Source organism: Lissotriton helveticus, chromosome 9, assembly GCF_964261635.1.
Source record: "Lissotriton helveticus chromosome 9, aLisHel1.1, whole genome shotgun sequence".
Taxonomy (NCBI): domain Eukaryota; kingdom Metazoa; phylum Chordata; class Amphibia; order Caudata; family Salamandridae; genus Lissotriton; species Lissotriton helveticus.
The window spans coordinates 1,068,871,035-1,068,887,441 of record NC_136070.1 but is presented as its reverse complement, the minus strand read 5'-3'; the positions used below and the strand labels follow the sequence as shown (position 1 = coordinate 1,068,887,441).

The following is a 16,407-nucleotide window of genomic DNA, read 5'->3' as shown; positions in this document are numbered from 1 at the left end:
GTCCAAATCAACAGACAGAGGTGGAGGAAGTAGAAGAAGACCAAGGATCAATTCCCTTGAACTAACAGGACAGATCTGACCAAGCTGAATCATCCCCTCCCAGAAGTGAGGACAGACGACAGTCCAGTGACTCAGTGAGAGCTACGGAAGGAGGAGTCTCGCAGGAAGTGACTCCGTCCCCATCGTCATCACGGGGAGAGCCTTCCAGATACTGCCTGCGGAACAATCAGGCTCCCTCCTCCCGTCTAGCGGGGTTCATGGTATGATTAACCAAAGACTCGCAGCAGGATGAGACTGGTGACTGAGCAGGAGCTGAGAGCAGGCGGCTCGACCGGAACAGGTAACAGATTAACATGTTGATGTTTTGTTTATGTTTTATAAAGGTTAGAAGGAATGTAGTGTTCGGCGGGGTAGCGGTTCAGTCTACCCGCAGCCGGACGCTTGTCACTGGCACTGGCGTGTGACGCCAGACATGGATATAAAATAGAGCCGTGGCCCCTGCGAGTCAGTCGGGACCGCACCATAAGAATAAACGCAAGTGTGGCGTGTTTTGTTTAACTGCCGCGGCACGCATTATACCTTGTGTGCAAGCGGCGAATTTCACACTGAGCAATATATCTTAAGACGGTTGCAAATGGTGCAAAATGGGGCCGGGCCTGCCCGTCTTATCCTTGGACTACAAAAAACTCACTCATTAAAAGTTAATCTGCCTTCCTTTACTGGCGTCCAATCCGTAAATGGATACTTTTCAAAGTACTGTGCCTGGTCCACTTTTATAAAGACTGGACCAAGCTATTTTACCATTAAATGTCATTATTCGCAGAACAGATAACCAAGATCTGCTTTTCTGCGTGTATTTGTGGTTCCTAAAATCTTAAGAATTAAACAAGGTGGAAGAACTTTCTTTTAATTAGCTGCTAAATCTTCAAATCAAATTCTCTTTGACATTTGAACACTACTGTGCACTTGGCTTTGAGAGAAAAAAAACATAAAACTTGGCTACTTTCAGTTCCTTGAAGTTCCGCTGTTTGTGTTAACTATCTTTTAGCAATAAGAGTTTGTTATAACGTTATAAATTATTTTATTAATTCACCAGTTAAGCTCTGAAAACAGTGTAGTAGTAGTACGAAGGGCAAGGTATGGTGCTGCTACTGCAGTTTACAGGCTGACGGCAGTGGACAAGTCATTTTGCAAGATGTTTTGAAAATTAAAAAAATGAATTTAGTTCGCAGTTTAAATATTTATTTCAGGGTATGAAGTTTGGAATCGAGTCAACTTCATTTACAGCGATGTTATCATGCTTCATTAGAAACAAAGCCTTCCTCTTTTTGGTCACTGAGTGTTATAGCATGTACGTGTAACCGAAATATCGACCGTCATTCCCCTGCTGCACAGTGTGTTGCTATTGAGACTATGTTTTATTTTGTTTAAGCAATCTGTGTAAATACATAAGTACCTCACTAGTGAAAGAAATGTGACCAAAAGAACCATCTTCCCCCTTCGATGAAGGTGAGAATGTAAAACGTCCTCGAGCCTTCAGACGCAAAGCACTTTGACAGATACGCCGTGGGAATGTTTATCGGCGGTGGCTCGTGTCGTCATCAGTACGCGCCGCACTAACGTGTTAATATGGGTAAAAGTTCAGTCTGGTGCTGCCGCTGACATTGAACCATGGCTGCCAGAGCCTGCCGTATCAGCCGCCTCGTCAGAACCGCACATGTGTCGGCAAGGAGCCCCTCGGTGGCAGCGGAGGGGACTCGCAGGCTGCTGTGGACCTGCCCCCGCCGCCCCGCCTACGCCAAGGAGCTCTTCCTGGGCACCATCAGCAAGGTAATCTGCGGCTCCGAGGGTTCCGTGAGGAGTGCAGTCAGACTGGACGGTTCAGAAAATAACTGGAAAATCCAGTCTGCTCTTCAAAGGTGGCGGTGCTGGCAGCAGAGGCTCCACGTTTTGCAGACTCGGGGGTGGTACAGAGTAGAGTCAGCTCTAATAGTAGGGGCATGCGCAGTATAGGGTCGCTTCCTACAACAGACGCCCGCAGCTGAACGCCTATGCGATTCAAATCTAACTATTCATTTATTTAAAGTTTCCTGTATCACGAACGTGGCCCGAGGACTTTGGACCATTTTATGGGAAACGAGAGTTGGTGACAGAATTTACAGCAAACACGTGAAAGTAACTAAGCAACAGTTGCAAAAGAACCAGGGAGCAATTCGTTGGTAGAGATAAAGGCATTGTCAATATCTTCAATCAGAAATGCGGGTGAAGTCAGGTCTTTTAGAGGGCTATCCAACTAAGATGAATGGAGGATAAACGTTGCTTTGGAGAGTGATAAAGGTTTGAAAAAAAGCTTATGTCCGTGGGGTTATTTTGTTTGTTAAGCTGGCGAATAGAAGTAACAAGAATTTTTTCGTTGAATAAATACTCCTTAAACTCAGTTCCAGCTCTTTCTATTGCTTCAATATACATCCAGTGAACGTGCACTGTACCCATGCTACTATAAGATAGCATACTTAATATACAGGATTAAAACAAATTGTAAATGTAAATGCACTTGGGATCAGAGTGCCAAAGATCTTTCTAAACCTAAAACAGACTTTGTATCTGGCACTGCTCTAAGCAAGGAGTGCCACACAATGCAGTCTAACTGGGCCTTTCCTACCCACCAAGCTGTAAGTTGCTTTCGCTCTTATAGCCTCTTTCAAGACAAGGCTGGAGGACTAACCCATACTGCGTGTATCAGTGAATGTATTTTCAGTGCTTCGAATTTTGGAAAGAAGGGGACCCCTACGAAAAAACAAAAAACCTTGCTAGCTGTAGGGTACAAATCACTGGGGTAAACAACAAGCTAACCACAAGATATATTTAAACATTTACACAGAGATATGGCCTAAAGATGCATGAAAACAGTGTGTGATAGTTATGTAATGATACAATTATTAAATTCACTCTTTCCGTTTTTATATATGAAAATATTTCTCTTTATTAATTTGCCTTTTTCTCCTTTCTATATTTTCATCACATATATCAAAAATATATATTTTTGTTTTAAATGTTTAGATTTTTCTTTTCTTATGGATATATGTATATTAAGTTTATCCAACAAAAACACAGACAATTTAGTTGTCACAAACATACAACAAACAATAATGTACACAATTCCTTTTTGTTAAACCATTAAAAACCTAAAGGAGGGGAGAGAGCCCCTGCAGTTATCATGAGGTGGAGTGAAACATTGTGTGGCGCCGCCGGATGCCCCTTGCAGTGACGGACGACTGCTGGGGTGCTCCCGATCGTCAACACGCTTGAGCGGATACCACCTGGTTACGCCCTGATCTCCTGCCTGATAACGGTGTCGAGACAGAATCGCTGATCCTTGAGGACCCTCACCTCCCTTCACTTCTGATTGGGCTTATGCGTTGGGAGAGGTGGTGGTACGCTGCTGCGCCCCAGCTGCGGGCCGGGAAGTTGAGTACCCTGTGGTGACTCATGCCCTACAATCCATTGTGGACACACCATGGACTAGGCGCACCGCAGACGATCGAGCCTCAACCTCCTATTTAAACAAGAAGGGCCTGGGAAACATTGATTTGAGCACTGAATGTATCATCAGGCGTCTCCTAGACCCGCTGGGCGGCTGAGTTTGAGTCACGCGGAGTCTGCTGCTCGTCGCCTCGCTGCCTGAGGCTGGGGGTCCTGAGAGAGGGAGAAGGTGAAGCCGAAGTTTGAGGGGAGTGCCCGGGGTGCTTGCGACGCCTGGCTCTTGGTTCTGAGGATCACTGTGTGGCAGAGCTGACACGGGAGCGCTATACCTAGTGGATCTCGACCTGACTAGGTGCAACGCACGCGCTTCACTGTGAATGGTCACAGCCTATGAATCAGTGAGATTGTACCTGCTGGCGCTTGATCCGTCATGGCGGTGAGGGCTGAGACCGGGGGACAGCCTTCTAAATCGACCAGGGGATCTCGAGTAATACAGTCCAACAAGCTGGACCGCTATACGCTCCCCAAGAGCTCGCCCTCTGGATCGGGGCGGGTGTCTGGGGGGGTGGCGGAGAGTCGGTGGATGCTGCGTCGGAGCCTACACTGCAGGACGTGATGACGGCTATAGATGGCCTAAAGACATCCTTGGGGCAACAGATGGTGTCGCTGAACCATAAACTGGATACTGTGACTATAGAAGTCAACCTGATTCGCGCCGATCTCACCAAAACTAGTGAGAAGGTCAAGTCGTTGGATATCAAAACCACGAGCTTGACGGGCGAAGTTTCGCAGCTGCAACAGGATGTCCGAAATCTTAGGGAGTCTGGCGCTCAGATGCATCGCAAACTGGATGAATACGAGGGATGAGTCAGAAGAAACAACATACGCATTATTGGAGTCCCGGAGAAGGCGGAGGGAGCGACCCCCGACCTCTTTGTAGAGAACATTATCCTCAATCATTTGAAACCGAAAGGGCTGGGGAATTTCTTTACCATAGAACGTGCACACAGAATTCCGAGAGGAAGACCTAGACCCGGGGCCCCACCGCGCCCAATGATCGCAAGAGTGTTCAACTTCAGAGATAGAGACGCTATCCTGCAGGCCTCCAGGACTGGAGGACCTTTGCCATACGAGAACTCCACCCTGAACTTTTTTCTGGACTTTACCCAGGCGGTCCAGAAGCAGAGACAGAGCTTTCTTGGAGTCAAGCGGTGGCTTCGGGATCATGAATTGAAGTATGCTATGTTGTTTCCTGCCAAGTTGCGGGTCGAGACTGAGGAGAAAGTTTGGTTCTTCGATGACCCGGCAATAGCTTCGGACTGGCTAGACAGTCTTCACCCCCGAGAGGAAACCCGGGGGAAGGTGGTGAGGAGGACCAGGGTGCTCAACAGCGAAACTGATAAGTATTAAATGTCATGATCAGAGAGGCCTGATGGGTGGGAAGTAGTGTGCGAGACATTGTTCCAAGCCGCCCCCTTCAAATTGTGCATAGTAGTGGGCGCATGATATGACCGGGACGGCTGGGGGCGGGGTGGCGTAGCTTTGACCTCCTCCTCTGATCTATATTTAGATAGTTGGTTAGTTAGGTAATGGGGCGACAGGCACACTGCGAGTTGGGGGTTGGCAAATGCCGAGAGCAGGGGTGCAGGGTGGGGGTGGAGAGACAGGATTGTTTTGGGGTAGTTGCGTTGGTGTTTCTTTTGATTTGTTTTTGTTCTTTGTGTCAGGTGATGAAGATGTTGTGTCGCGTTTCCTAGCTGGATTGAATGGCGCTGAGTAATCTAGGGTCCGGGATGAAAGTGCTGAGTTGGATTGTCAATGGATTGGGTGACAAGATTAAGAGAGGGATGGGTAGTCAGCTTATTAGGAGGCACTCCCCTGATGTAGTGTTGCTGCAGGAGACGCACCTGGTGGGTAACAAGTGTATGGCCCTTCACAGGGGGGATATAAGTTGGTGGTACACGCCGGATTCACTTCTGGGTCCAGGGGGGTCGGGATTCTGGTGAAAAACTCCTTCCCCCTGACGATCCGGAATACGTGGGTGGATCAGAGAGGCAGGTATGCGGGGGTCTCGGGGCTCGTTGAGGGTAAGATTATCACTCTATTGTTGGTGTACGTTCCTCCTGGCCTCCTGTCAGACACCTTCCGAGATCTGGGTTCTGTCTTCCTTACACTACCCCTGAGTGGTCTAGTGTTAGGGAGAGACTTTAATGCTATACTAGACGGGGAAGCCGATCGCAACCCGCCACGAGCGCTCAGACAATCCCAGAGATGGCTCTCAGACTTTATGGAAACGTTCGGACTAATTGACAGCTGGCGTGCTCGCAACCCCACCCTGACACACTTCACGCACATATCAGCTGCTCATGGCAGATTGTCGTGCCTAGATTATCTCCTGTTGCCGGCGGTAATGGCTCCTATGATACAGGAAGGGAGGTATCTTGCCTGGGGTATCTCTGATCATTCCCCATTGTGGCTACAACTCATGTCTACTTTAATCATATGAGGGAGAAGGAAGTTCTGATCCATTCAGCTTCCTAGGCTTAGATATCTATTAATCAGAGGGGGAAGAATCACTGGTCCTGCATTACCAGGGTATGCAGGTCTTGCAATTCGTGTGTCCCACGCCCGATAGACCTATCTAGGCAACAAGGGCAGAAACATGTCGACCACTTTTAATCACTCGTTTGTGTGCGTATGAATTCCTAACAATTCACAAGACGCACGATCTTTCTTATTCATCAACGGGCTATCCGAATCCAGACCGAATAAAGCATAGAATCTGGCTGTCCGGATATTTTAAAAACCTCATTGCGCACTGTCACATCACTCATCACTACTGCTTTTAACCATGGGTAAGAACCTCCGGTTGGAGGCTGCATAACAAACTGACCCAATGATTATGCACACACGTGTATGAAGAGCGGAGAATCAAGATACACCGCTACCTCGACCTTCCCAATACGTGCATGAGGGTTTTTTATTTGGGGGACACGAATTGCAAGACCTACATACCCTGGTTATGCAGGACCAGTGATCCTTCCCCCTCTGATTAATAGATACAACTCATGTCTGACAGACCCACGGCAGGTAGGATTGCTCCGATTAGTTCATGGCAGTTAAAAGATTCACTTATTAAAAAAGAGATACTTCGAATGTCTGACCGATACTTTCTGGAAAATAGTGGCTCAGTGGACTCGGCACAGTCTCCTTCGGAAGCCTACAAAACAGTAGCGAGGGGGAAGTATTGTCCTTGGTAGCAGGGAAAAAGAAGAGGAGCCAAGCCGTGATCACGCGGAAATGCTTCGCCTGGAAGAGAGGGTGGCAGACTCACATAAGGCTACAGAGCTCCACCATCTGAGGCTTCTACAGGAGGAATACAGGAGTTTGGCGCGGAACAGGGCAACAGTACATGATAGTGCCGTGCAGAGTCACATATACGAACATGGTGACAAAGCAGGTAAATTGATTGCATGGCTCGAACACGGTGACAGAGCCTCTAGGTCGGTACCGGAATTGGCGGGTTCGGAGTCGCATATGATTACGGATCCACAGGCAGTGGCAGACACATTTTCTGATTACTATGAGAAGGCCTATGCGGCTGGCAGTGAGTATTCTGAGGCTGAGAATGGTGATATGATTAGAGACATTCCTATGCCAACTCTCTCAGGGGAGGACAAGAACTAACTTGATTCTCCTATCTCTGATGAAGAAGTTGCACAGGCCATAAGGCAAATAAAATCGGGAAAGGTGACTGGCCCTAACGGGATTCCGATCGAACTCTATAAATTAAATGCCAGCCGAATTGCCCCTTATGTCCGAGCTATGTTCTTGAATAGCAGGGAGGAGGGCAGACTTCCCTATGATCAGAGAGTGGTGAATATTGTAGTCATACATAAAGCGGACAAGCCCAAGACGCAGTGTTCCTCGTATAGGCCTATATCGCTTCTCAACGCGGAACACAAGATTTTGGCAAAACTGCTGGCTACTCGACTAGTCAAGGTAATTAGGTCTTTGATTCACCCGGATCAATCTGGGTTTATGCCGCGTCGTAACACAGCGCTGAATCTGCGGCGACTTCACGGTATCCTTGGGGGTTCCCCACAGATTCATGAATCAACAGTGGTGGTGTCCTTAGATGCTACTATGGCATTTGACAGGGTAGAATGGCAGTATTTATTTGCTGTGCTGGCGAAATTGGGCTTTGGGCCGGAGTTTATCGGTTGGGTATGATTGTTGTACGCTGAACCACTGGCCAGAGTGGTGGTTAATAACTGTAGGTCCAGGGACTTCTTCCTGAAGAGAGGTACGAGGCAGGGATGCCCGTTATCCCCCTTTCTTTTTGCCCTTGCTATGGAACCCCTAGCGGCCTAGGTCCGATGGGACAGGTCGATACGGGGCCTACGGTGGACGACCGACTGGGAAGATAAGATCTTGCTTTATGCAGACGATGTCTTGCTTTATTTTACTAATCCCAGAGTCTCCCTCAGTAATTTCCTTGATGTCCTGGATATCTTTGGCAGATCCTTGGGCTTGGCCATTAACTGGACTAAGTCGGTGCTCTTTGTCCTAGTTGGAGATCCACCGGTGGTCCCACAATCGTGTCCAATCCAGCTTGAGAGAGTAGGTTTCAAGTATTTGGGTATGTATATCACGCTGGACCCGCGGTTGCGCTATACCAAAAATCTGGCTCTTCCATTAGATAGATGCAGGAAAGATGTGGAACGTTGGAAGGCTCTTCCGCTATCCATGCTTGGGCGAGCCGTCCTCTTCAAAATGATGGCCTTACCCTGGTTTTTGTATTTTTTGCAGAATTCGATGGACCCAGTGCCGACCGCTTATTTTAAAGAGATAGAAACTCTCCAGCGGCGGCTTCTCTGGGATGGTAGGCCCCGAATTGTGTTCACCAAGCTAATTCTCCCGTGGTACGATGGCGGGATTGGTCTCCCAGACTTGCAGAGATATTATTGGGCTTCACACTTGGCGGCAGTGAACCACATTGTTTATAGCCCACCCGGGAACCCGGGATTTGCCATGGACCAGCGACAGGCACCAGGAGGGATGATAGACAGTGCTCTGTATGCTAAAACCGGGACGTTCGCCTTGACCGGTCCGACTGCACATGCAGTACAAGTGTGGCACGTGGCTAATAGGAGTCTGGGGTGGGAGGGTAAACTAACACTGGCTACCCCCCTGTTGAATTCCGAAAAGCTGGGTAGCCTTTGGACAACAAAGGGGTTTGATAAATGGGACACTATTGGTATCTCTCGTGTAAAGGATGTCTGGGGGAAAGATGGAGTGCTTACATTCGAGTCTTTACAAGACACATACAGTTGACATAATAATGAGCGGTTTCGGTACCTACAGGTGCGACACGCCTTTGCTACACATATACTTAGGGGCTCGATTCTCCCGGAGTCGTCTCCTCTGGAAGATCGCGTGCTGAACGGGCATATCCCCGAAAGGATGACCTCCTTGATATTTAAAAAGCTAGTTAACAATATGGAAAATCCCCTGAGTCACATTAGAGACCAATGGTGTATGGACGGGCTGGAAATGGACGATGAAGAATGGGTTGAAGCGATTTCCTCCCCCAAAGTAGTTGCAATTCAGATGAGGCTCCGACTTGTACAGTTGAAGATACTACACAGGTCTTATATCACAGGCCCCAGATTGGCACGAGGAGAGAGTGGTGAATGCAGGAGAGAATGTGGGGAATCTGGCACCCTGATCCATATCCTATGGCATTGTGTGGAGATACAGACTTAAAGGATAAAGATACACGATGTATTGAGGGAGGTATTGGAGGCGGAGATACTACAGGAAGCCCGAAGGTGCTTATTGAATGTGTGGTAACCCACAGATCTGAATGTATGTCAGAAGCAGTGGGTCACTCTGACATATATGATTGCCAAGTGGAACATTGCCCGGCTTTGGGGGGCTAGCCAATAGCCCCGGATCTCCCAGTGGACGGAGGACCTTGACTGGTGCATGTTCAGGGAAAAGTTGGTGTTTATAGCCAGGGGATGCACGAGGAAATGGGAGAAGGTGTGGGGAGAAGGGAATACTTACAGGGGAGAGATTTGTGAACCACCGTTTACGAGCTTGATATTGGAAGCACAGGCATCCCCATGATCCTAATATTGCAAGATATTGTTTTAACATTCTGTATCTGGCCGGAAGAAATGTGTGTAACAGAAAGTATAATATCACCTGATGTTTTCTTTTTTTTTCTTTTCTTTTTGTATTGCCCTTCATTAATAAAACGAGTTTAAAAAAAACAACCTAAATGAGGGGTTATTGTATGATTGAAAGGCTGGCGGTCGATAGGAAGAATCTATGTGCGTAGGGTCTCTCTGGTGACGCCATAATGCAGAACTCTGGTAAGTACCGCTCACAACATCCCATGGCAATCCTCAAAGTGGATTCCAAACATTGACAGGAGGTGAACCAATGGAAAAATGAAGGGCAGGCTGGGATGTAGGGCAATGTGTCACCAGGGGGTTGGTATTCCCTTGCTTTTTTTAGTATCTCACATATTTATAAACTTGCTGCAGACTTTGCTCCGTCATTGTTTCTGCAGGCTGGTTCTTAGTGGCAGGTAAGGGGAGGTAAACGAGGGACAGTTGATCTCCACCACGCGGTGCACCCCAAGCGTTTCCCTTTGGGGTCATGTTATACCCCATCAATATAAATCTGAGGTGGTTGCCCCTCATAAAGGACTATTATGAAAGTGCTTTCCCTCTTAAATTCACACACTGACAGAGCTGATTCTCATAAAGAACACACTAGTCAAGCTTTCCAGCTAGAATATATTTAACTCCCACCCCCGAAGCTGTTGGCCTTTCTGTGCACTGCTTCTTTGAATCACAAGCATCCTTCCTTCAAAATACTTACTGAGAGCCATGCGTATTTTACGGGAACCCTCTATTTGTTATTGGTTGAAGGCCAGTCTCCCTATAGAACAAGAGAAAGACATGCCTTTGTTGAGCTTTAACTTAATAGTGTTTAGAGCTGCTTAACTTTCCCATATTTTCTTCTAGGAAGAAGTGTTTCCCTATCCAGAAATCAGCAACGAAGAGCTACAAGAAATAAATCAGTTTGTCGGACCTGTGGAAAAGTTCTTTGCTGAAGAAGGTACCTTTTTATGTTGTCGTCCAAACCGCAATCAACAAAAAATATGTTGAAATGTTCGCTCTCCACCACTACTTCTGATAACATAACTAGAGTGGCTCAATGACACCAATAGAATTATCTTCATGTTCTGTATTTTAATTTAATAAACCAATGCAACCTGGGAATCCTTGGTTGACTGCAAATCTATGTAGTCAGATACAAGTTCCACAATCCCTGCTATAATGAAGGGAAGAAAAGTGCTAAGTTTTTTTACTTTTTGAAACCTTTATAAGCTTTTTCACAAAAAACAAAATGTACATCACAAGTCACATGCTTGATATATTCAACTTTCCGTGGTCCATACCTATGCGTAGTAATCCTACGTAATACAATTTACATGCCTAAGGCCGGATACACAGTGACACGTTCTTTATTCACCTCTTTCTATCCCTCTCCACGGGGGTAGATGAGCTACTCTGGTCTCTCTGTGGGCTGGTGCCCTGTTCCGTTTGAGAACTTACAGATGTCTGTTCCAACAAATATGACCGGTAGGGCTGCCAGATATGAAGTGGCCTAGACGCCGGGTGTTGTAATTGCACGTACAGCTCACTGGTGGTATTACAGTATGACATGCTAAACATCAACCCTTCAATGTTGGTGGGTATTTACTCCCCCAGTGAACTGCTACCTCTCTTTTGGCTAATAATAATGCAATTGCACTAAAACGCATGTATGGCTTAGCAATCTCTTGCACGTATCCTAGCAGTGCCTGCATAGGTGACGGGGAAAGGCCCAAGCGAGTCATGTCCGACAGCTCATTAAAAACTTGGGTCCAAAATGGTGCCACTTTAGCAGAAATCCAAGCCATGTGCACAAAATCGGCCATTGGAGCACTACATCCGGGACAGGTGTGTGGGCGTGACGAATCCATGCGGTGAATCATGGCAGGGGAAATGTAAGCTCACCATTACAATTTAAAATGTAATATCTTATGTTTGTGGTTAAACAAATCTTTATGTGTTTGCTCCTCACAACATGCCTCCCACTGGGCATCTGTAAGGGAGCCACCCAAGTCCCGTTCCCAGGCTGCTCGTATCCCCTCATCCCTAACTGGAAGCATGGCCACTGAGGCCCTGTACATCCTAGCCATGAGATGTTCACCGCTTATATCCTTGATAAGCAATGTCAGCAGAGGAAACTCCTGTAGTTCTAAAGGGTAGCTTCGAACCAGGGACCTGAACGCTCTCTGCAATCTACACAAGTTGCCCCGGTTCGAGGAACATAGCTTTCTGAAACCTGGCATCCTCATCCCTAGAGACTATGTGTCCACCGAGAAACACATCCCCAATTGTGGTCAAATTAAATTTGGTTAAGGTTAGTTGCATCATGACCTTTGGGATGGGTACCCAAATGTTCCCTGCAAGAGGGAGTGCCGGGGCGTACAGCTGCTGTATTCCTGTAGCTCGAGCGAGTTGCATCCAGGCTCAGCGGGTCGTTGACAGCGTCTGTATGTCCAGTGGGTCCTGTTTTAAACTGGCCGGGAGCAATGCAGACAAGGTAGTGGGGTGAGATAAGTCTGCTTCGGGCGCAAATATGGAACCCGTGAATCAAAATGAAATCAATGCCTGGAAAACCTGCACTGTGCAACTAGATAATAAACAGGGAAATTGGGAATTCCGAACCCCCCCTCACCCCGCTTATAAGAGAGCGTCAAGGTGTCCCATCTAATTCTAGATTGTTTGCCACCCTACACAAAGCGAATTAATTTGGAACAGAGCGTGGCAATAAAGGCCTTGTATAGTGGTAATGGAATATTCTGAAAAAAATACAGAAACTGCGGCAAAACGACCATTCTGATCAAGGCTTTCCTGCCAGCCATGGCCAAGGGAAGCTTAAGCCACCTCTCAATGTGATCATCCAGTTTCTCCATTGCTGGACCGTAATTAGGTTGAAGTATATGAGCCAGATCCCTGTGTTTACATATCCCCAAATATTTCTCTGAGTCATCGCACCATCTCAAAGACAACTCGGTGTCCCGGTTACAAGGACCCTCCATCAATAGAGAAATGTCCGACTTACCCTAATTAATATGTAATCCAGACAGAGCACTAAAGCGAGTGGCCCAGGTTTTCATCAGGGTGTTGCACATATAAAATGATATCATATAGTGTAATCAACAGTGGGCCCGTCTTAAATTGTATGCCCCTATGAAATGATTATCCTGGAGGTGACGCACCAGGTGGTCCCTCGCTATTACAAATGACAACAGGGAGAGTGGACACCCCTGACGTGTTCCCCTCGAAAGCGTAAAAAAGGGGCCGTCAATGAACCATTCACCTGAATTTGTGCCGATTGACACGTATATAATAACGAGTCCACCACAATGAACCTCGGCGGCATCCCCCCAACCTTATCAGTGTAGCCCGAAGGAACTGCCACTCTAGAGAGTAAAAGGCCTTTTTGGCATCTAAAAATACTGCAGCTGCTGGTAGTGTGGGTGAAAGCCTGTGCAAGGTCGCAAACAGAGTACGAACGTTCAAAGCGGTGGATCTGTGTGAGATGAACTCTGCCTGGGCAGGTGAGATCAGTTGATCGATTATCAGGGCCAACCTGGTAGCTAACATTTGTGCTAGAATCTTATAATCCAAATTCAATAGGGACAACGGCCTGTATGAACCACAACTCTTGGGGTCTTTACCTGACTTGGGTAGTAGTATAATCACAGCCTCACGTAGAGTCGGGGGGAGCACACATGTTTCTATTACTTCCTGATAAACATCTATAAGATGGGGGGCCAGTGTCTTCTTAAATGCCTTATAAAAGGTGCCGGAGAAGCCATCTAGACCCGGCGCTTTGGACCCATCCATTGCCTGTATGGCCTGAACCACGTCATCCACTGTGAATGGCTCTTCCAGAAACTACCTATGAGCATTCTCCAGCTAAACTAAGGCTATTTCGTCCAGGTATCTCTTACTAGTAGCGGTGTCCGGGGAGACTTTAGTAGTATATAAATCTTTATAGTATGAAAGTATTTTGTTCTTCATGCCCTCGCAATTGGTTATAATCCCACCATCATCCCCGATCAATGGTAATGTACGTAGGGCCCCTGTTGGGCTGAATCAATCTAGCTAACGTGCGGCCTAGGCGACCTCCCTCCCCATATCTTCTATCAACTGCTTTTTTCCCTAAATTGTGTGATTCCCTCTCTGCAGCCTCATGAAATTCAACCAGGAGAGCCGCCCGTCGCCTCAGCCTGGAAGCCATCTGGGTGGTCCCTCGTTCTGTGTCTATAGCCATTAATTGACTCTCAATCCCGGATAGGGTGTTACGCAGATCTTTAAGAATTCCAGACCCTTTCGAAATACACTTGCCCCCCTTATGTATGTTTTAAATGCCTCCCAAAGCATGGCATTAGTGTCCACAGTGCCCTCATTGATTTCAAAGTAATCGTCAATGCCCTGACTTAACTTGGTTGCAAATACTTGATCGTGTAGCGCCATTTTGGGGAACCTCCACTGCCTGGCTGTAGCACCTGGACTAGAGATGCTCAGTCCCATCGTAACCGAAGCATAGTCTGACAAGGTATGCAGGAGGCGCTTCATCTCACCCAGCCATGTAGCCACATTGGGAGTGAGCAACCAGTAATCCAACCTTGTGAAAGTATTATGAGGTGCTTCATAGTACGAGTACCAATTGGCGTGTCTGCGTGCAAGTGACGCCAAGCATCAATCAGCTGATAGGCATCCAGCAGCCGAAGGAAGGGGTGCCTGACTCTTGGCTTCATGTCTGATGTGTTTGCTGTGCTATCCAGTTGTGGATTCAATAAAATATTCAAATCTCCACCCATGCATACCCGATCCGTCCCATCTTGTCAATGCTATTGTGTAGGTCTATGAAAAACTACAGACATACCCGATCCGTCCCATCTTGTCAATGCTATTGTGTAGGTCTATGAAAAACTACAGATCATCTATGTTTGGAGCATACACCTTAACAAATAACATAGTGTTCCCTGATAACCATCCCTTTATCAGCAGGAACCTGCCTTCCTGGTCAGAGTAAACCTCCACCGCTCTAAATGGCAGCTGCTTGTGTATTAGAATGGCGACCCCTCTAGAGTATGTGCTGTAGCTAGCAAAATATCGATTTAGGCCCCAACTGGAGGTGAAACTAGGGGGGTTATGTGGCGACAAGTGAGTTTCCTGTAAGAAGGCAACGTCTACGTTATGACGCTGTAGGTAGTGCAGGACTTGTTTTCTCTTCCGAGCATCATTGAGTCCCCGTGCATTCCAAGACATAAACATCATGTTCTCGTACCATATTAATACTATGCATCATTCTCCAATTTTGCATCTAATCCACTATTTGGACTCCCAACCATGCTATACATTCTAAGCATGTGTCTACTATTTTGAAGTGACAGCTAATCTGTGAACTTGACCCATCCCTCCCATCTCCTCGATCTTCTCCAGGGGAAAGCCCCAACTCCCAATCAACAAAATGATCATAATGTTAAAGATCCCAAATACTCAAACAAGTGTAGGTGCCTAAGCACTGGGGGGTGATAACGCTACTCCTTATCCCCGATTGCATGTTATCAAATAGAGGCAAAACTATTTAAATCGTCTGGCACCTCGGCAGCGGGGACCCCACTATTTTAAGTATAGGTAGAAGCACATGCAATACTTATCAACTATCTTTAACAGATAGTCCAACAGCTGGCAGAGAACAAATCCGAACTGGCACCAGAGTCCGACATTCCTCAAGAGCGATCCGGTAATGGGGACTTTCTTGTTCGACCATTCACATCGTGTTCGGAAGAATTTTTGCTTTGCAGCAGGCGTTTCTAAAATGCGGGGCCGACCATCCACATCTATTCTGAGCCTTGCAGGGTACAACCTGCCGTACTTCAGGCCTGCCCTTCTCAGAGCGAGCTTGACGTGGCGTATTTTTTACGGGCATCTTGCACCATTACTGTAAAATCTGGGTACAAGGCTATAGTTGATCCCTGCCAGTCCAGCGTCCCCTTTTCATGAGCTATACGCAGGGCAGTGTCTCGGTCCCTGAAGTTGAGAAGCTGTGTCATTATAGGACGCAGGGGACAGCCAGGATTAGGCCGGGTGCCAAGGGTGCGGTGCGCTCTATTAACGACAAATGTAGAAGTAAACAATTCTAGCCCAAATAGATCCACCAGTAACCCTTCCACAAATCCATCCAACCGGCCTGTGTTCATTGTCTCCGGCACTCCCATAATGCGAATATTGTTCCGCATCTCCCTGGCCTCCAGGTCTTCATTCTTGATAGCCATGGTCTTAAGCACCCTTTCCTTTCTCTCAATCCTTTTGGTGGCTTGTGCGGCGCCGTCCTTCATGTCCGAAATCCTGCCCTCAGCTGTCTCTAGCCTCCCATCATGTTGTTCCAACCGGGCCCTCATTTTGTCAAGCCATTTGTCCAGTGAGTCGAAGCGCGTATCAAGCCCCTTAAAACCTGCTCATAACCCGGACATTAAGGCTTCATTACTCTGAGGGTTTGTTTGTGGGGGCCCGCAGTGTTGCCTTCTTCCGCCATCGATGTTCCAGTTGTATCCGACCCACCTCCAGGCTTCTCAAAGTTGAGCTTTCATTGTTTGGGGTCTCCTTTGCCCATATCAATCCTTTACTGGTACAGCCACAAGGTCGAAAGCTCACTCCTGTCCCTGTCGATATGCACATCACCAGCATGCTGGTGGGGTCCGCGACCTAATGATGTGCCCAGTCTCTGCAACGGCTTTTCCTCCTGCAGCCAAGGATCTCACCCCTGCCTCACGTG

General features: G+C 47.3%; 1 protein-coding gene across 1 annotated transcript in view; it reads left to right on the top strand.

The window, feature by feature from the left end:
* The first annotated feature begins 1,605 nt into the window (after window positions 1-1,605).
* ACAD9 (acyl-CoA dehydrogenase family member 9) overlaps window positions 1,606-16,407 on the top strand; it is a 360,785-nt gene continuing 345,983 nt past the window's right edge. Inside the window, exons 1-2 of the mRNA XM_078661437.1 lie at window positions 1,606-1,830; window positions 10,527-10,620. Coding sequence (XP_078517563.1) covers window positions 1,672-1,830; window positions 10,527-10,620 — 253 coding nt within the window. The 5' untranslated portion in view covers window positions 1,606-1,671. The remainder of the gene's footprint in view (window positions 1,831-10,526; window positions 10,621-16,407) is intronic.